General features: G+C 45.1%; 1 protein-coding gene across 2 annotated transcripts in view; it reads left to right on the top strand.

Annotated features, from left to right (window-relative positions):
- Positions 1 to 20958, top strand: part of NDFIP1 (Nedd4 family interacting protein 1) — a 53997-nt gene extending 33039 nt beyond the window's left edge. The window contains exons 5-8 of one of the 2 annotated variants that reach the window (XM_077265848.1): positions 1160 to 1284; positions 4345 to 4411; positions 5349 to 5465; positions 18159 to 20958. In XM_077265848.1, coding sequence (XP_077121963.1) covers positions 1160 to 1284; positions 4345 to 4411; positions 5349 to 5452 — 296 coding nt within the window. In that variant the 3' untranslated portion in view covers positions 5453 to 5465; positions 18159 to 20958. The remainder of the gene's footprint in view (positions 1 to 1159; positions 1285 to 4344; positions 4412 to 5348; positions 5466 to 18158) is intronic. The other variant, XM_077265849.1, reaches the window with a different exon arrangement.
- The last annotated feature ends 433 nt before the right edge of the window (positions 20959 to 21391 follow it).

Below are 21391 nucleotides of genomic sequence, written 5' to 3'. Positions count from 1 at the left end.
CTGTCTACTTGTCTAAATGCTTAGAAAAATTTATAAAAAGTAATAAATACCGTATTTTTCGGACTACAAGATGCACTTTTTCCCCCCCAAAAAAGGGGGGAAAATGGGGGGTGCGTCTAATAGTCGCAATGCAGGCTCACCGTGGCGGCAGAGGTGCGGTGGCAGAGGTGTGGCGGCAGAGGTGTTGCGGCAGACGTGCGGGGATGAGGAGGCGCAGTGAGCGGGGTCCCTTTCCCCGGTGAGGTGATGCAGCAGCCCGGTAAGCAGCAGAGCCGGGTGAATCCTGTTGTTAGCGGTGGTGGCGGCCATCTTCCGGAGACCGCGCATGCGCAGATGGAGTGCTCTGCTTCCCGGGGCTTCAGGAAAATGGCCGCGGGATGCTGTGCGTGATCTTTTTTTCTGCAATTTTCACCCCAAATTTGGGGTGCGCCTTATGGTCCGGTGCGTCTTATAGTCCGAAAAATACGGTATACATTTTATCTTCCGACTTGTCCATAAAGAGGACCTGTTGCCTCTCTATTTTAGCAAATGACTGTTTCCATCAGTATAACAGTTCTGCATTGTTCTGTTCCTCTGTAATTTCTCCTACAAATTTAGTAATAAATTGTCTGGGTTTTACTAGATGGAGGTAAGTCCCTGTACACTTAGGACCCTGTCCAATCATTGCTGCCAGTAATGGTAATAAAGTCAGAAATATTCAGGAGGAATAACAAAGAAACAGTACAAAACCGAATTCTAGTGAAAGAGGCTCTGGAATTGTAATGTTTGTTTTACATACTTGTATTCCCATAAGTTCCTCTTTAAGGGTATGTCTAGGATGATTAGAAGAAAAATCAAGTGAATACGGCCCACGTACAAGGCGATCATATTTTTTTATTTTTTAGGGGTTTCTAGGATCAATAAAAAAAAGTTGATTTTTTTTTTTCCAGAAACTGCACCAGGTATTGTAAGTAAATGGGACTCAGCTACAATAGCAGGATATCAGACCCAACCCATGGGTACGTTTTTTTTATAGTATAACTTCAGTTTTTTTTCTATTATTTTTCTATGTCTCTTCCAAGAAGGTGACACTTGCCATGTTTGATAAGGTAAATGAGCAAGGTAATGGGGTACCTTATCCTAATATCTAATGCATCAAGTGTATGTTTTCCTTTCCTAGTGGCATTCCTGTTCAACTGGATCGGATTCTTCCTCTCATTCTGTCTGACTACTTCAGCAGCTGGAAGATACGGAGCCATTTCTGGATTTGGCCTCTCCTTGATTAAATGGATCCTAATTGTGCGAGTAAGTGTTATTGAAAGGATGTCCAAACCCAAAGAAATGTTATCTGGAGACATTCACATGTATCGCATACGCTACATAGAGAATATTCAGCTCTTCAGTCACCTGGAGTTTAGTATGGAGAATCCTGGTGACACATCCACAGGATATTAATCACATAACTACGTTGGCGGCAAACTAAACTTTCAGCCAATCACAGCACAAAGGCGTAGTCCAAGCATTTAGTAAATCTATGCAAATGAGGTAAAATGATTAGACCCTGAGTCATCATCGGATTGGTATTTTAATCATTCACTTAATTAGCTGCATCTGTCATCACGTGCAGCATTGTTCTAAGTACTAAAGCAGTCACCATTCCTGTTAATTATTATTATTATTATTATAGCACCATTCATTCCATAGCCCCTTACATGTGAGAATGCTGAAACATAGTGCTGAACTATAACAGGTGTTAGTCTGGGCAGTGCTCCTACATAACTTCTGTACTGTAATACTGCATGATGTACACCACTTTGTGTAGCAGGTTACAAAGCCAATAAGTGCATATGTCATCCGATTATTAATATTAGTGATGCTAATGGTTTTCTTTAGGACAGGGGTGAGCAATTATTTTGTACGAGCAGCCACATGAGAAATGGTGACTTTTATGCAGGGCCCAACCAATATGAGATTATGATCAATATATTTTTATTATTATTATTTTATATAAGTATTAATTTAATCACTTAAAGGGAAACTGTCATCAGGTTTTAGCTACCTCATGTGAGAGCAACCTGATGTAGGAAAACAGAAACCCTGAATCCAACGATGTATCACTTAGTTTACTGGGTGCAGCAGTTGTGACACAATCTGAATTCTTAGAGATTTCCAGAGCTGAGAAAGCCCGCCCAGCCCACACCAGGCTCTCTTATGTACGTTGTCTGTTGACAGTGAGCTGCTTATCAAAGAAGGGGGTGTGGTTGGTCTAGCAGGCGTGTGAGACCTAGTCCCAGCAATGATAATCACCGAATGATAAAACCTTCATTGTAAGTAAACAACAGCACACAGCCTGATAAGTGACACATCGCTGAATTCTAGTATAAAGGAGAATTGAGAGTCAAAACTAGCCAATGTAAATTTACAATCAATTGAATTTTATTTCAAAGAATCAAATACATAAAAATACCATCAATTAATGAATAATAAATAACAACTAGCAACTACATCCTAAGTACATCAAAGAAGCTTTCCAGGACATAACGGGACACAAATAGATCGCAATAAATACTACTCCCCAGTCATATATTATCATATGTAGTTGCTAGTTGTTATTTATTATTCATTAATTGATGGTATTTTTATGTATTTGATTCTTTGAAATAAAATTCAATTGATTGTAAATTTACATTGGCTAGTTTTGACTCTCAATTCTCCTTTATACTACTATTTGTATGAAGAGTCGCCATTTGTGTGTTACCTATAACTGACGTCTTATTCTTTACATCGCTGAATTCTGTGTTTTAACTCATACCTCATGCTGTCTTCAGATTACATAGCAAAAACCTGCTGACAAATTACCTTACTCCATTTTTTTAGTGTGTGAACCATTGCCACCATCTTCCTGAGCGCCTGTACTGCATTACACCCTAAAAGACATCCTCTGGCTTTGATTGATATGGGTGACGCGTCCGAAAGAGATCTCGCACCTGCGCATTACCTTAGCCTGCGCTAGCTGACTATGCTAATGTGCAGGCTCGAGGTCTCTTTCTGGTGTGTGAATGACACTGGACACCTCATTGACATCAATCAAAGCTGGAGGACAGCTTTTTGGGGCAAAGAGGCGCCACAGACACTGAGGACATGATGCCCATCGGACTGGACCAAAAGCATTTACATACCGCTCTGGGGAAAGTAAAAGGTATTTTTGATGGTATACAGGGAGAGTTATGGGACGATGGATACATTGGTGTGATGCAGCACAGGTTCACAGAAAGATGGTGGCATTGGATCATACACTAAAAACTATTAACAGGTTCTCTTTCATATTGAGAATGATGTAAGTTGGCTAGCCGCTGCTGCTAAAACATGTTACAATAGGCCTTATTGTAACGTATCCTCATCAGTAACCGCTAACCAAAACCAAAGAATTTACTGCTTTTTATAAAGTTTTTTAACCCCCCCCAGAAAACAGTAAATCATACTGCTCCTGTTGTTTAGCCTTTTTACCTTTATTAACAGTCCACCATACACATTAAGATTCAGACCCCATAATCCCCACACAGTATATTCCTCCCAAGCAACTGACAAGAAAAAAAAAAACAAATGCTACCTTGCCATTTTTTTAGGGATGCACATACCCTTGAAATTGTCACACAAGGCAAAAGGATCATAGTGGCTTTCAGCACCAGGCTACCCCAACTTTGGGGTGGTATGCCATTCTTTCCAGCCCATTGACTGACTGTCCTGGACCATGAACCGGATAGCAAGAGCCAAAGGGCTGTGGTCCGAGGCCGCAGTTTTCCCAGTTATGCTATACACAGGCTATTAGCGCTATACATATATACAAATACAATAGTGTGCAAATGCAGATATGCTCCATGTCCAGTCTATACATCACGGCTTGTGCAGCGATCTCTGTATGAGGCTACATTTGGGTACATGTTGCGCCCCCCATTTCTCTTACTGCCTCCCATTTCCTTATGAGCATTCTGCTTTCCTTTGTACTAAGGACTTGTTATGGCTAAGCCTGACCTCTAGTGGCGAAGATGTATATAGCACAACTAGAAGTGCATTCTGCCACAGACTGTGCAAGTAGTGTAAGTTACCGTAATCTTCAGATTTTCATATTTGCTTATATAGACGATAGAAAAATATGTGGTTGATACCTTTTTAATGGCTAACTGAGAAGATGGTAACAAATTGCAAGCTTTCGAGACTACTCAAGTCTCTTCATCAGGCATATCTGAAGAATCACATATTTGTACGCAACAAAGCACAGAAATAAAACAGTATTTATAAGATCTGCATTTCTTCATGTGAAAATAATAAGTTGTACCCATGCTCTTTTTTTATTTTCCTTCACAGTTTTCCACCTACTTTCCTGGATATTTTGATGGGCAATACTGGCTCTGGTGGGTGTTCCTGGTATTGGGTAAGTACAAGTCTTGTAGTGTTTTACTCTACAGAAAGTAGAATTTTAGCCTGTATATGAGAACACCGTAACTCGCATTTACTAATTACTAATTTTGCACCAATGACATCAAAAAGGGCCTTGATGAGAAATGTGCTTAGTCAAATAAAAGGCGCATACTGCATTTGAAACTTTTTTATACCTGATATGAGCATTCATATAAGTGCACCAATAATTTGCACATTTTTAACCTGGCCTTTAATAAGTGAAAGGATGATTGCTGACGCCACACCTTGTTGGCAGCTTTCAAAACTGCCCACCATGATGCTCAATTGCCACACAATTTGTAAACCAAATGCGATGGGATGTGGTTTGTGGTCACCCTATGGGTGGTGCCTCCATGTGCAAATGGTTTTGGCTATAAGGCTTCTACAAATGAAACAAGACCTTTTAACTAGCAGACCCCATATCTCTAGTAAGGGTGCATTCTCATTGCATTTGTATTGTATATCAGATTTATACATTAGAAGGATTTCTCAACAGATACCTCTGACAGTCTAGCTATATAGTGGCAGACATTACTCATTGGCTCCAATGTTAAAAACAGAAAAGGTAGATTCTGCTGTAAAAAAAATGGTATACGGATATTCATTGGGCTAATGTAGATAGAAAAGACACTTGGGTTAATAGACAGGAGGCTATGGATATAGTTGATGTACGCGCTGTGAATGCACCCTTATAATACATTACTTACAGCCCAGCTATCAGCTTGGCCAAAACAATAGCAACTTCATACTCACCCATGCCGTGTGATTTACATGATACGTTTCCCCAACATATGATCACATGGGGTTAATACTTTTGGAGCCTTCATCAGTGATCTGTTTGCAGTGAGTGGCATGTCCATTATGTTGCAGAGAATGTAACCTAATATACATACAATCTTTTTTGTTTCTAGGATTCCTCCTGTTTCTTAGAGGATTTATTAATTATGCAAAGGTTCGGAAGATGCCAGAAAACTTTTCCACTCTTCCCAGAACTAGGGTTCTCTTTATTTATTAACAGTAAGTCATTGGTATGTATCTTATGTGAATGGTACTGTGTATGTATTAGGTAACGCACTTGTAGGCTCTTTATAAGGTAAACCCTTATGTATTATGTAATGCACTCAATTGCCCCATCCACTGACAAATATCAACCACTGCAGACCTGGACAAGAGGTTCATGTAATTGTCCCAAACACTAGGAAAAGGGAAAAAAGTAATCTGAGTGACTGACTGTGCTGGTGCCAGGCAGTATGTTAGAAACTGGTAGTCCTCTGGGATATTCATGCTCTGTAGTCTCTAGATCAGGCGTGCACAGCCTGTTCTGCTCCAAGGGCCACTTTGCCATATTGCGGGTGGCAGCGGATGGAGTGCGAGGGCATGGTGCAATCTGTAGGCCACTGTTTCAGCCTTTCAACTGTCTCGGTTTGTGGGCTGGATTGGAACAGCCAAGGCCCCCGGATGTGGCCTGCATGCAGCAGTATGTCCAGCTCTGCAGTAGAGCAACTGTGCAATGTTATCATGTTAAGGCCGGCGTCACACTGGCAAGTTTTACGGACGTAAGAGCGCAGAAACTACGTCCGTAAAACTCGCATTTCATACGGCACAATTATTCTCAATGGGGCTGCTCCTATTAGCCGTATATTACGGTTCAGTATTATACGGCTTTCTACGGCCGTACAAAATCGCAGCATGCTGCGTTTGTCAGCGTATTGCGCTAATAATACGCCAATGAAAGTCTATGGGGGCGAGAAAAATATGGATTCCACACGGACCTGCAGTGTGACTTGCGAGAAATACGCAGCGGTGTTAGTGAAAAGTCGATAATTCAATTGCTGGCTTTTTCCTTCTCCTTCACAAACCCGACAGGATATGAGACATGGTTTACATACAGTAAACCATCTCATATCCCCATTTTTTTTGCATATTCCACACTACTAATGTTAGTAGTGTGTATGTGCAAAATTTCAGCGCTGTAGCTGCTAAAATAAAGGGTTAAATGGCGGAAAAAATTGGCGTGGGCTCCCGCGCAATTTTCTCCGCCAGAATGGTAAAGCCAGTGACTGAGGGCAGATATTAATAGCCAGGAGAGGGTCCATGGTTATTGGCCCCCCCGTGGCTAAAAACATCTGCCCCCAGCCACCCCAGAAAAGGCACATCTGGAAGATGCGCCTATTCTGGCACTTGGCCACTCTCTTCCCACTCCCTGTAGCGGTGGGATATGGGGTAATGAAGGGTTAATGCCACCTTGCTATTGGAAGGTGACATTAAGCCAGATTAATAATGGAGAGGCGTCAATTATGACACCTATCCATTATTAATCCAATTGTAGGAAAGGGTTAAAAAACACACACACACATTATTATAAAGGATTTTAATGAAATAAACACAGCGGTTGTTGTAATAATTTATTGTTCTCGCAATCCATTTGCAAACCCTCGCTTGGCAAAATAATAAACGCACAAGATACATACCTTCTGATGTCAGATCACGTCCCACGATGTAATCCATCTGAAGGGGTTAACTAATATTACAGGCAGGAGCCCTGCTAAATGCAGCGGTGCTCGTGCCTGTAATCCTCGGCGAATGAATGAAATGTAGGTCATTGACCTACATTTCCTTCAGTCGCGGTGAGGCGCCCCCTGGTGGATGTCCTCATATGACCTGGAGCGTGGGAAAAAGTTCCCAGGCTGCAGTTCATTAGAACATCCAGCAGGGGCGCATCACCGCGACTGAATGTAAGTACAGATCCAGCTTTCCTTTCAGCACCCGGGGATTACAGGTGCCAGCGAGTGGTTTATCGCAGCTCGTGCCTGTAATATTAGTTAACCCCTTCAGATGGATTACCTTGTGGGATGTGATCTGACATCAGAAGGTATGTATCTTGTGCGTTAATTATTTTGCCAAGCGAGGGCCTGGAAATGGATTGCGAGAACAATAAATTATTACAACAACCGCTGTGTTTATTTCATTAAAATCCTTTATAATAATGTGTGTGTGTGTTTTTTAACCCTTTCCTACAATTGGATTAATAATGGATAGGTGTCATAATTGACGCCTCTCCATTATTAATCTGGCTTAATGTCACCTTACAATAGCAAGGTGGCATTAACCCTTCATTACCCCATAGCCCACCGCTACAGGGAGTGGGAAGAGAGTGGCCAAGTGCCCGAATAGGCGCATCTTCCAGATGTGCCTTTTCTGGGGTGGCTGGGGGCAGATGTTTGTAGCCAGGGGGGCCAATAACCATGGACCCTCTCTAGGCTATTAATATCTGCCGTCAGTCACTGGCTTTACCACTCTGGCGGAGAAAATTGTGCGGGAGCCCACTCCAATTTTTTCCGCCATTTAACCCTTTATTTCAGCAGCTACAGCGCCGAAATTTTGCACATACACACTACTAACATTAGTAGTGTGGAATATGCAAAAAAATGGGGATATGAGATGGTTTACTGTATGTAAACCATGTCTCATATCCTGTCGGGTTTGTGCAGGAGAAATGAAAAGCCGGCAATTGAATTACCGGCTGTTCACAGATATCGCGCTGAATGAAATCTAAATACAGAATATATATATATGTGTCTCAATGACATATATATATATATATATACTGTATATATGTTTTCCCGAACATTTGAGCACATAAATCCATTAGATGTCAGTTTTGCAAGCCTGCGCAAAAATCTCGCAGTACGGATGCCATACGGATTACATACGGAGGATGCCATGCGCAAAATACGCTGACACACCCTGCCTACGGATCACTATTTTGGGAACATTTCACCGTATTTCGGCCGTATTACGGCCGTAAAATACGGACCGTATTGTCTTACGCCGAGTATTAGATTCTCTAATCTGTCCTGAATGCAACAGTTAGGCTCATCTTTCTGTGCAACCTCTGCATTAATGCACTAAACTTCAGATTTTGTTACCAAACAGCACAGAAAAAAATGCGTCAAAAATGTAACATGTGCACATGCCTTTAGGGTGGTCTGGAAAAACTCCTAGTAGGGATTGTGATATTGGTTCAGTTGGCTCAAGGGATTTTAACATCAGCTTGAAGGAGTTTAGATATCCTGCCCTTCAGTTTCTGATGCCTGGGCCTGGTGCCTCACGACATGATCTGGCCTGATGGTGACGTGGTGCCTTGTGATGTGGTTCTGGCCTGCAGCCTTGTGACGTGGTTCTGGCCTGCAGCCTCGTTACGTCCTTCCCTGCAGCCTCGTGACGTGGTTCTGGCTTGCAGCCTCGGTACATGGTTCTGGCCTGCAGCCTCGAGTCGTGGTCCTGGCCTGCAGCCTCGTGGCATGGTTCTAGCCTGCAGCCTCGTGATGTGGTTCTGGCCTGCAGCCTCGTGACGTGGTTCTAGCCTGTAGCCTTGTGACGTGGTCCTTGCCTGCAGCCTCCTGACTTGGTTCTGGCCTGCAGTTTCTGGATGTCCTGGCCTGCACCCTCGTGACGTAGTTCTGGCCTGCAGACTCGTGACGTGGTTCTGGCCTGCAGCCTCGTGACGTAGTTCTGGCCTGCAGCCTCGTGACGTGGTTCTGGCCTGCAGCCTCGTGACGTGGTTCTGGCCTGCAGCCTCGTGACGTAGTTCTGGCCTGCAGCCTCGTGACGTGGTTCTGGCCTGCAGCCTCGTGACGTGGTTCTGGCCTGCAGCCTCGTGACGTGGTTCTGGCCTGCAGCCTCGTGACGTGGTTCTGGCCTGCAGCCTTGGATGTCCTTGCCTGCAGCCTCGTGACATGGTTCTGGCCTGCAGCCTTGTGACATGGTTCTGGCCTGCAGCCTCGTGTCGTGGTTCTGGCCTGCGTCCTCGTGGCGTGGTTCTGGCCTGTAGCCTTGTGACGTGGTTCTGGCCTGCAGCCTCGTGGCATGGTTCTGGCCTGTAGCCTCGTGACGTGGTCCTGGCCTGCAGCCTCGTGACGTGGTTCTGGCCAGCAGCCTCGTGACATGGTTCTGGCCTGCAGCCTCGTGATGTGGTTCTGGCCTGCAGCCTCGTTTTGTGGTTCTGGCCTGCAGCCTTGTGACGTGGTTCTGGCCTGCAGCCTTGTGACGTGGTTCTGGCCTGCAGCCTCATAACGTCCTTACCTGCAGCCTTGTGACGTGGTTCTGGCCTGCAGCCTCGAGTCATGGTTCTGGCCTGCAGCCTCGTGGCATGGTTCTGGCCTGCAGCCACGTGACGTGGTTCTGGCCTGCAGCCTCGTGACGTGGTTCTGGCCTGCAGCCTTGTGACGTGGTCCTTGCCTGCAGCCCCCTGACTTGGTTCTGGCCTGCAGTTTCTGGACATCCTGGCCTGCACCCTTGTGACGTGGTTCTGGCCTGCAGACTCGTGATGTGGTCCTGGCCTGCATCCTCGTGACGTGGTCCTGGCCTGCAGCCTTGTGACGTGCACTAAACTTCAAATTTTGTGACAAAACAGCACAGAAAAAAAGTGCGTCAAAAATGTAACATGTGCACATGCCTTTAGGGTGGTCTGGAAAAACTCCTAGTAGGGATTGTGATATTGGTTCAGTTGGCTCAAGGGATTTTAACATCAGCTTGAAGGAGCTTAGATATCCTGCCCTTCAGCTTCTGATGCCTGGGCCAACTGCCTCGGTTTCGGGTTACTTTCTTGGGTTTGGCTTGGGCCTGGTGCCTCACGACATGATCTGGCCTGGTGGTGAAGTGGTGCCTTGTTACGTGGTTCTGGCCTGCAGCCTCATAATGTCCTTACCTGCAGCCTCGTGACGTGGTTCTGGCCTGCAGCCTCGAGTCGTGGTTCTGGCCTGCAGCCTCATGGCATGGTTCTGGCCTGCAGCCTTGTGACGTGGTTCTGGCCTGCAGCCTTGTGACGTGGTTCTGGCCTGCAGCCTCATAACGTCCTTACCTGCAGCCTCGTAACGTGGTTCTGGCCTACAGCCTCGAGTCGTGGTTCTGGCCTGCAGCCTCGTGGCATGGTTCTGGCCTGCAGCCTCGTGACGTGGTTCTGGCCTGCAGCCTCGTGACGTGGTTCTGGCCTGCAGCCTCGTGACGTGGTTCTGGCCTGCAGCCGTGTGACGTGGTCCTTGCCTGCAGCCTCCTGACTTGGTTCTGGCCTGCAGCCTTGTGACGTGGTCCTTGCCTGCAGCCTCCTGACTTGGTTCTGGCCTGCAGTTTCTGGACATCCTGGCCTGCACCCTTGTGACGTGGTTCTGGCCTGCAGACTCGTGACGTGGTTCTGGCCTGCAGCCTTGTGATGTGGTTCTGGCCTGCAGCCTTGTGATGTGGTTCTGGCCTGCAGCCTCGTGATGTGGTCCTGGCCTGCAGCCTCGTGACGTGGTCCTGGCCTGCAGCCTTGTGACATGCACTAAACTTCAAATTTTGTGACAAAACAGCACAGAAAAAAAGTGCGTCAAAAATGTAACATGTGCACATGCCTTTAGGGTGGTCTGGAAAAACTCCTAGTAGGGATTGTGATATTGGTTCAGTTGGCTCAAGGGATTTTAACATCAGCTTGAAGGAGCTTAGATATCCTGCCCTTCAGCTTCCTGACTTGGTTCTGGCCTGCAGCCTTGTGACGTGGTCCTTGCCTGCAGCCTCCTGACTTGGTTCTGGCCTGCAGTTTCTGGACGTCCTGGCCTGCACCCTTGTGACGTGGTTCTGGCCTGCAGACTCGTGACATGGTTCTGGCCTGCAGACTCGTGACATGGTTCTGGCCTGCAGCCTTGTGACGTGGTTCTGGCCTGCAGCCTTGTGACGTGGTTCTGGCCTGCAGCCTCATTACGTCCTTACCTGCAGCCTCGTGACGTGGTTCTGGCCTGCAGCCTCGAGTCGTGGTTCTGGCCTGCAGCCTCGTGGCATGGTTCTGGCCTGCAGCCTCGTGACGTGGTTCTGGCCTGCAGCCTCGTGACGTGGTTCTGGCCTGCAGCCTTGTGACGTGGTCCTTGCCTGCAGCCTCCTGACTTGGTTCTGGCCTGCAGCCTTGTGACGTGGTCCTTGCCTGCAGCCTCCTGACTTGGTTCTGGCCTGCAGTTTCTGGACGTCCTGGCCTGCACCCTTGTGACGTGGTTCTGGCCTGCAGACTCGTGACATGGTTCTGGCCTGCAGCCTCGTGACGTGGTTCTGGCCTGCAGCCTTGTGATGTCCTTGTCTGCAGCCTTGTGACGTGGGCCTGGCCTGCAGCCTCATGTCGTGGCTCTGGCCTGCATCCTCGTGGCATGGTTCTGGCCTGTAGCCTCGTGACGTGGTTCTGGCCTGCAGCTTCGTGACGTGGTTCTGGCCTGCAGCTTCGTGACGTGGTTCTGGCCTGCAACTTCGTGACGTGGTTCTGGCCTTCAGCCTCGTGACATGGTTCTGTGTTATGATCCGGTGACCTTGGAGCCGCATGAGAGACTTTCTCAGGAGTAGGTGGTACCTGTACTGACCGCAAACCCTAAACTAACACCGCAACTAGAAGTAGCCGTGGGATGTACCTAACACGTCCTAGACACCTCGACACAGCCGGAGGACTAAATACCCCTATAGATGGAAATGGGAATTCTATCTTGCCTCAGAGCAGAACCCCAAAGGATAGGCAGCCCCCCACAAATATTGACTGTGAGTATAAGAGGAAAAACACACGCAGGCAGAAAAACAGGATTTAGCAAAGAGGCACTTCTAGCTAAATAGAAAAGGATAGGACAGAATTCTAAGCGGTCAGTATTAAAATCCTAAAAATATCCACAGCAGACAATACAAATATTCTACATCTAACTAAAGACATAGAAAGTATATCTGCATCTCCTGAGAATCCAGCATGACTGAAAAATCCAAACAAAGTCTAAGCTGGACAAAAACACCATGAATTGCACTGAATTGCAAAGCACACTGCATGTGTGCACAGAGACAAAAAAACAGACACTTGTCTTAGCTGAATTGGCAGCAGGGCATGAGGAGCCAGAGAGAGATGCAATCCCTCCAAGTACAATGGACAACTGGCATGGACTCATGGATCCTACACACCTAAATACCTAATAGAGCTGCAATCAGCAGAAACACCTGCCCGGATAACAACCCCAAGACAACTGCACTACCACCAACAACCACCGGAGGGAGCCCAAGAGCAGAATTCACAACAATTCTGGCCTGCAGCCTCGTGACATGGTTCTGGCCTGCAGCCTCGTGACGTGGTTCTGGCCTGCAGCCTTGTGACAAGGTTCTGGACTGCAGCCTTGTGACGTGATTCTGGCCTGCAGCCTTGTGACGTGGTCTTAGCTTGCAGCCTCGTGGCATGTTTCTGTCCTGTAGCCTCGTGTTGTGGTTCTGGCCTGCAGCCTCGTGACATGGTTCTGGCCTGCTGCCTCGTGACATGGTTCTGGCCTGCAGCCTCGTGACGTGGTTCTGGCCTGCAGCCTTGTGACGTGGTCCTAGCTTGCAGCCTCGTGGCATGGTTCTGGCCTGCAGTCTCGTGACGTGGTTCTGGCTGCAGCCTCGTGACGTGGTCCTGGCCTGCAGCCTTGTGACGTGATTCTGGCCTGCAGCCTTGTGACGTGGTCCTGGCCTGCAGCCTTGTGACGTGCACTAAGCTTCAGATTTAAGACAAAACAGCAAAGAAAAAATTGCGTCAAAAATTTAACATGTGCACATGCCTTTAAGGTGGTCTGGAAAAACTCCTAGTAGGGATTGTGATATTGGTTCAGTTGGCTCAAGGGATTTTAACATCAGCTTGAAGGCGTTTAGATATCCTGCCCTTCAGTTTCTGATGCCTGGGCTAACTGCCTCGATTTGGGGTTACTTTCTTGGGTTTGGCTTAGGCCTGGTGCCTCACGACATGATCTGGCCTGGTGATGACATGGTGCCTTGTGACGTGGTTCTGGCCTGCAGTTTTGTGGCGTCCTTACCTGCAGCCTCGTGACGTGGTTCTGGCCTGCAGCCTCGTTACATGTTTCTGGCCTGCAGAACGAGTCGTGGTTCTGGCCTGCAGCCTCGTGGCATGGTTCTGGCCTGCAGCCTCGTGATGTGGTTCTGGCCTGCAGCCTTGTGACGTGGTTCTGGCCTGCGGCCTTGTGACGTGATCCTAGCTTGCAGCCTTGTGGCATGTTTCTGGCCTGTAGCCTCGAGACGTGGTTCTGGCCTGCAGCCTCATTATGTGGTTCTGGCCTCCAGCCTCGTAATTTAGTTCTGGCCTGCCGCCTCGTAACGTGGTTTTGTCCTGCAGCCTCGTAACGTGGTTCTGGCCTGCAGCCTCGTAACGTGGTTTTGGCCTGCAGCCTTGTGACGTGGTTATGGCCTGCAGCCTTGTTACATGGTCCTGGCTTGCAGCCTCGTGGCATGGTTCTGGCCTGCAGCCTCGTGACGTGGTCCTGGCCTGCAGCCTCGTGACGTGGTCCTTGCCTGCAGCCTCGTGACGTGGTCCTTGCCTGCGGCCTCGTGACGTGGTTCTGGCCTGCAGCCTAGTGATGACGTCCTGGCCTGCACCCTTGTGACGTGGTTCTGGCCTGCAGCTTTGTGGCATGGCTCTGGCCTACAAACTCGTGACGTGGTTCTGGCCTTCAGCCTCGTGAATTGGTTCTGGCCTGTAGCCTTGTGACATGGTTCTGGCCTGTAGCCTTGTGACGTGGTTCTGGCCTGCAGCCTCGTGGCATTGTTCTGGCCTACAACCTCGTGACGTGGTTCTGGCCTGTAGCCATGTGACATGGTTCTGGCCTGTAGCCTTGTGACGTGGTTCTGGCCTGTAGCCTTGTGACGTGGTTCTGGCCTGTAGCCTTGTGACATGGTTCTGGCCTGCAGCCTCGTGGCATGGTTCTGGCCTGCAGCCTCGTGGCATGGTTCTGGCCTACAACCTCGTGATGTGGTTCTGGCCTGCTGCCTCGTGACGTGGTTCTGGTCTGCAACCTCATGGTGTGGTCCTGGCCTTTTGCTTTTTGAATCAGGACTTCATTACTTTGAGACTTGCTGTCCGGTACCATTTGTGCTTTATGTCATGAAAGTCGAATCCAAGAATAGTATTAGTAGGCTGTTGAGGTACTCAAGGGAGTCAGTGAGTTCCTGCTTTGGTAATATGCATTTCTGTACAAAGTCTGGTGAGTCCAACAAAGTCTATCTTTGTTAGATGTGGATGTTGCACTAAACTGAAGGAAACCCAGTTATTTCTCCTAGTCTGAAGTTGTCAGATGGGCTTGCTGGCATTACGTTGGTAAACCATCAATGTCCCAGTCTGTCCCCCTTGTTTAGAATTGTAAGATGGACGTTGTACTTTATAAACAAGCATGAAAAATCAAGAGTTAAGAAGTCTCAACTAACATGGAAACATTGCTTTCCGAAGAAGGAAAACCTTTACCCCTTAGTGCAATATCGCGTACATGTAGGAAACACAGGAACTAAGCTCTCTCCACACGTGTCAGATACCGACTATAGTACTTTGCCGAAATCTGTCTCTAGCTTACACGGCCAAGGATGAGCTCACGGAACTATTAACCATTTACACGCCACTGTCATTTTCCTGACTGCGGCATTTAAATGGAAGGAGCGTTGCTTGTTGCACTTACCGGCTTCCATCAGTGGTCTGTGATGCGGTAATGGGGTGCCATCGGGTTACTTTGGTAGCCGGGGGCCTGCTGAAGGCACCCGTTGCCACCATCTTGGTACTCCTCTGAAGCTCAGCTATATTGAAAGGAAAATAAGATGTACAATGTATATCTTCAATTGCCGCATTGCAGTGTATAGAGTAAGCGATCAGACGATTGCAGGCTCATGTCACCTAGGGGGGTCTTTAAAGTAAAAGTAAATTTTTTAAAATTTTGTCAAATATAAAAAAAAAATATAAAAGATCAAATCCCCCATTTCCCTGTTCAAAATAAAGACCAGTCTGTCCATAAAAATCCGGTCTTCCTGTCTATCAAAATTAATTAACCAGATAGGTAAACGCCATGACATAGAAGAAAAGAATCAAAATGACAGAAATGCAGGGTGGTTTTTTTGGTCACCAGTCCTCCCTAACCCCCCCCCCAAAAAAAAACAAACAAAACAATAATCAGCGTGTCATGTCCTCATCCAGCTCAGTCGATGGAAAAACAAAAATCTTATGGGTCTCGAAAAATGGCAGCACAGGCAAAAAAAAAAAAAAAAAATATATATATATATACGTAATAAAAAAAATCTATACAAGTTTGGTATTGCTGCAAATTGCACTGACCTGGAGAATTGTGAGTAACTTTTACCATAGAATGTACGCCGTAAGAACAAAGCGCAAAAAAACACATCGGAATTGAATTTTTTTTTCCACAATCTCACCACTCTTGGAATTTTCTTTCCCATTTTTCTTTACAATGAATGGTAAAATGAATGGCGTCATTCAAAATACAATTCTTCCTACAAAAATCAAGCTGTCAGACGGAAAAATTAAAAAAAGTTGTTGCCCTTGGAAGAAGGGGAGGAAAAAACAGCGTAAAATCTGGTTGCAGAGTGAAGGGGTTAATAATGATATATTAGTAGTATTGCCAAAAAATATATATTCTGCACATTTTTTAATGTAAAGCTTAAGCTGCACAGACATTTTAGCTTAAATTTGTGGTGCAATATTAGTGTTCAGGTTACAATGCATAATCTGCCTAAAGGCTCTTGCAGACGATGGTATTTTCGGTCCGAGTGCGACCCAACAAAACATCGGACCGCACTCAGACCAATGTTATTTTATGGGGTTGTGCACCTGTCAGATTTTTTCCTCGGACTGAGAGATACAGTTAGGTCCATATATATTTGGACACAGACAACATTTTTCTAATTTTGGTTATAAACATTACCACAATGAATTTTAAACAAAACATTTCCGATGCAGTTGAAGTTCAGACTTTCGGCTTTCATTTGAGGGAATCCACATTAAAATTGGATGAAGGGTTTAGGAGTTTCAGCTCCTTAATATGTGCCTCCCTGTTTTTAAAGGGACCAAAAGTAATTGGACAGATTAAATAATTTTAAATAAAATGTTCATTCCTAGTACTTGGTTGAAAACCCTCTGTTGGCAATGACTGCCTGAAGTCTTGAACTCATGGACATCACCAGACGCTGTGTTTCCTCCTTTTTGATGCTCTGCCAGGCCTTCACTGCGGTGGTTTTCAGTTGCTGTTTGTTTGTGGGCCTTTCTGTCTGAAGTTTAGTCTTTAACAAGTGAAATGCATGCTCAATTGGGTTGAAATCAGGTGACTGACTTGGCCATTCAGGAATATTCCACTTCTTTGCTTTAATACACTCCTGGGTTGCTTTGGCTTTATGTTTTGGGTCATTGTCCATCCTTAGTATGAAACAACGACCAATCAGTTTGGTTGCATTTGGCTGGATCTGAGCACACAGTATGGCTCTGAATACCTCAGAATTCATTCGGCTGCTTCTGTCCTGTGTCACATCATCAATAAACACTAGTGACTCAGTGCCACTGGCAGCCATGCATGCCCAAGCCATCACACTGCCTCCGCCGTGTTTTACAGATGATGTGGTATGCTTTGGATCATGAGCTGTACCAAGCCTTCGCCATACTTTTCTCTTTCCATCATTCTGATAGAGGTTGATCTTGGTTTCATCTGTCCAAAGAATGTTCTTCCAGAACTGTGCTGGCTTTTTTAGATGTTTTTTAGCAAAGTCCAGTCTTGCCTTTTTATTCCTGATGCTTATGAGTGGCTTGCACCGTGCAGTGAACCCTCTGTATTTACTTTCATGCAGTCTTCTCTTTATGGTAGATTTGGATATTGATACGCCGACCTCCTGGAGAGTGTTGGTCACTTGGTTGGCTGTTGTGAAGTGGTTTCTCTTCACCATGGAGATTATTCTGCGATCATCCACCACTGTTGTCTTCTGTGGGCACCCAGGTCTTTTTGCATTGATGAGTTCACCAGTGCTTTCTTTCTTTCTCAGGATGTACCAAACTGTTGATTTTGCCACTCCTAATATTGTAGCAATTTATCCGATGGGTTTTTTCTGTTTTCACAGCTTAAGGATGGCTTGTTTCACCTGCATGGAGAGCTCCTTTGACCGAATGTTTACTTCACAGCAAAACCTTCCAAATGCAAGCACCACATGTCAAATCAAATCCAGGCCTTTTATCTGCTTATTTGAGAATGACATAACGAAGGGATTGCCCACACCTGTCCATGAAATAGCCTTGGAGTCAATTGTCCAATTACTTTTGGTCCCTTTAAAAACAGGGTGGCCTATGTTAAGGAGCTGAAACTCCTAAACCCTTCATCCAATTTTAATGTGGATACCCTCAAATGAAAGCTGAAAGTCTGAACTTCAACTGCATCTGAATTGTTTTGTTTAAAATTCATTGTGGTAATGTCTATAACCAAAATTAGAAAAATGTGGTCTCTGTCCAAATATATATGGACCTAACTGTAAATGCCCAAGTTTGAGCTGATATTCGGAATGCATTTGGCCATTCAATTAAATGAGTCTGTGGAAAACATCAGACTGTACTCGGATGACATCTGAGTGCAGTCCTATTTCCACAAACGGATAGAATGGAGAAGATGGGGATCTCTTTAGTTTGGATTTCCATTGTCGTATATTCGTGTTGGCCACAATTATTACTCCTACATTTACATATTTCTATAATCTGTTCCTCCGCAGCACTTTACAGTTCAGAGCGTACAATCTACGACTTTAACACATGATATGAAGGGGACGGTGCAGTGACATGAACCTTGTGTCCTGTAACATTCTGTGACGCGTCCGATTGCTCTGCGTAAGGGAAATAGCCACTATTATCGGTGTGACCTTCCATATTCTCATTGCAGTGTTGTCGTCCCGGCCTTCCTGCCTCTCCAGAAAACCAAGTGACGAAAAGCAATGGCACCTGCAGGAAGAGGCTCGTAATTCCACACACTGAAGAGTGAAAAAATATCTGCTTTATCAAAGAAAAGTAACAAAAAAAAGTTCTTTAAAATAGCTAAACATCTTAAATAGGCAAAGTTACTGTGGTCGAGGAAGGAGAAAATAAGCATTTCCTTTTGTTTGTTTTTAGGTGTAAACTTTGAATAGTTCTTGCAGAATTTTGTTGTTATTCTTCTGAAATCATTAGTGGCTACTGTAGAAATCAAAGCTATTGCAATCGAGTTTGTGAATTACTAATAAAGCCTTATATATTGTTTGCAACACACAAAGACAACATTGACCTGCACTCCTTCTGCCAGCAGAGGGCAGTCTCGCTTTACCTTGTTTTTCCATATTCTTCATCCCACTGCCGTACAGATGTTTTTCGTGTATTGTATTGTGTTCCGCTTTGGGGGTAAAAAAAAAGCATACAAGTTTTAGACATTGACTTCTTAATTTCACAGCGCAATCTCTAGAGTATACTAGACTTGCTTTTGCAAAGGAAGGATGTTTGGAATTAAGATCTGCTATTCCTAGTATGTATACATCTCCATGTACATATGCACAGTGAGCTGAACCGTTATTCATGGGGTCGCAGCATTTGATATTTGTGATTGTCAAGAGGTTTCAATCTTATGAATGTAAAAAAAAAATAAAAAATGGCGGCCTCTTGTATAAGGTTCACTTTCAATGTGGATGCTGCTAAGCCCAGGATAAGTTTAGAAATGCTGTACCAGTCCTGCATGAATCATTGGCAATTATTTAGTGATAAGTCCCTTAATTAATAATCATGTGAAGTTATATATAATATATATATTTTTTTCTTAAAGGGGTTCAATATTGTCCAATATTTCTCCTAAAAATGAACACAGCAAACAGGGGCAGTGACCTTCACTAGTTATTGATATCTAAGCCTCGAGTACAGGCTATTAACAAATACTGTGTATCTCTCACACACGCTGCAGTTTTCTGATCAGGGCTGGATACAAAAGAAAGAAATACACGTCTTCCCTTTATATCTTCCTGTCTTTTGGGTTCCTCTCCTAGGTGTGACTGAAAAACTGCATCAAAACTGCATGTGTGGTTCCAGTGTAGTAAGGAAACGGACAACTGCTGCATGCAAGGCTCTGTTCACATGTCCTTTCAGACATTCCCTTGGTCTCTTCCGTTTTCAGAAGCAAACTGTAGCATTAGTGATACAAAAGGAAGCAAAGAGACTACATTGTTTATTACGGGGTCCTTTAAGGTTCCATGTTTTTGAACAGAGGAAAAAGTTACTGCATACAGGCATTTTTTTGTTTCTAAAAAAAAAAAGCAAAGATATACCCCATAGTATTTAATTGGGCCCATCTGCTTCTTTTTGCATAACTGATCTGAAACAGAGAAGATACAGATTAGATATTAGAAAAAACTTTTTGACAGTGAGGGTGATCAATGAGTGGAACAGGCTGCCACGAGAGGTGGTGAGTTCTCCTTCAATGGAAGTCTTCAAACAGAGGTTGGACAGACGTCTGTCTGAGATGGTTTAGTGAATCCTGCATTGATTGAGCAGGGGGTTGGACACAATGACCATTGAAGTCCCTTCCAGCACTAACATTATAGGATTAGGTTTGTCTGCTCCTAAAGTGGAAGAGACAATAAGAATGTCTGAACAAACATAAGAACCGAGCATCATATCTCATTTTTGTCTATAGTGTACCCTGTGAATCATTTCTTTTTCTTTTATACTGTATGTCAGCAGAAGTTGATGACTTTTGAGGAGCATATGTTGAAATCTAACTGGATGAGCTGGAAGTAGCTAATATTCTACAAAATGTTATCCCAAGAGCTTGACTATTGCAACTGGAATCAAATTCATAGAAATAGAAACCTTAATGAGACGGTATTTAATGGGAAAATTCTAAGCAGATCACACTAGAGGGACCGATGTGCTTGGACCTCCACTGGTTTCCAGAATGCCGGTGACACCATATGAGTTCCCAAATCCCTTTATAGAATATGGGGATGAGATTGGCTGTTTGTCTGTATGTGAGCGCTAAGATGCCAAGGATGTGATCTGCTGATAGGGCTCTATGTTAGAAGATCGCAGTAGGGTTGGTTTCCCCTTTCACTGGTAATGATCCTTTTCTAATCTTGTGTGGGACTAGAAATGGTCCAGATGTCAGTGCCCTTTAATTTATCCTGTAATAGACACATGGTGGAAATTGACATAACTTCCAGAATAACTGTATTGATTGATTAGCTTTCAGATATACTGATTCTGTCTTCATCATATTCCCACACATTAAGATTTAACGTTTAAGATACTAATTAACCTTTTGTGTAGAGAAGCCATTACTTTACAATTCTAGGCAGGAAATTGTATGAATCTAAGAGATAGTTGTAGATTATTCATATTATATTGCAGTCACTGGCAGAATAAGGTGGCATCTCCACTGACGGCACTTTCTGCTATCATTGGCTTTAACCTGCACACTCGGACTGGAAAATTAAAGTAGCTGGATGTATTTTTTATTTAACATGGGTCAGGCTGTTTGCTATGGATTGGGTGGGGGTCATACATAACTTATGTGTACTTTCATGTGATTTTAAAATCTGTAAGCAAAATGTTGCATTTTGTGTAGACCGATATGCACCTTTATTTGCCATGGGGCAATTCACTTTAAAATTTTACTATGTTAAAAATGTAAATATAGCAGAACATTAATAAATGTCACTTATGTAGCAATTCTCAGCGTATACTTATTTATATGTCTTTACTAGTCTGTTATGGGAAAATATGCCTTCTCTACAATACACTGCATTACCACATAAACTACATATTCCGTACCATTAGCTCCATGGAGGCTTCCACCGGATCGTTTTGCGCTGATCACTCTGGTGGGTTCTAAGGTGCTCCCTAACAATGTTGCTCAGGCACCTTCATGCAGGTGGAGGTGCCTTAAATAATAAATGTTTTCCAGCCATTGGCTGGGGACACTTTAGCACAGCATGCGTGGCCCTTTTAAGAACGAAAGGAGCGCACAACCTAAGCCCAGTGCCCGGGGATCTGCACGCCGTGCGCAGACCCTGGGTAGCAGGCTGAGAGGACAGAGGAGAAAGTGTGGGACGGAGGCCGTGGCAGTGAGTGAGTCGACGTCCTTGTCAAGGGAGGGGA

The sequence above is a fragment of the Ranitomeya variabilis genome, chromosome 5 (assembly GCF_051348905.1).
Source record: "Ranitomeya variabilis isolate aRanVar5 chromosome 5, aRanVar5.hap1, whole genome shotgun sequence".
Lineage (NCBI taxonomy): Eukaryota > Metazoa > Chordata > Amphibia > Anura > Dendrobatidae > Ranitomeya > Ranitomeya variabilis.
Note: the sequence above shows the minus strand (reverse complement) of the source record. Positions and strands in the feature narration are given on the sequence as shown.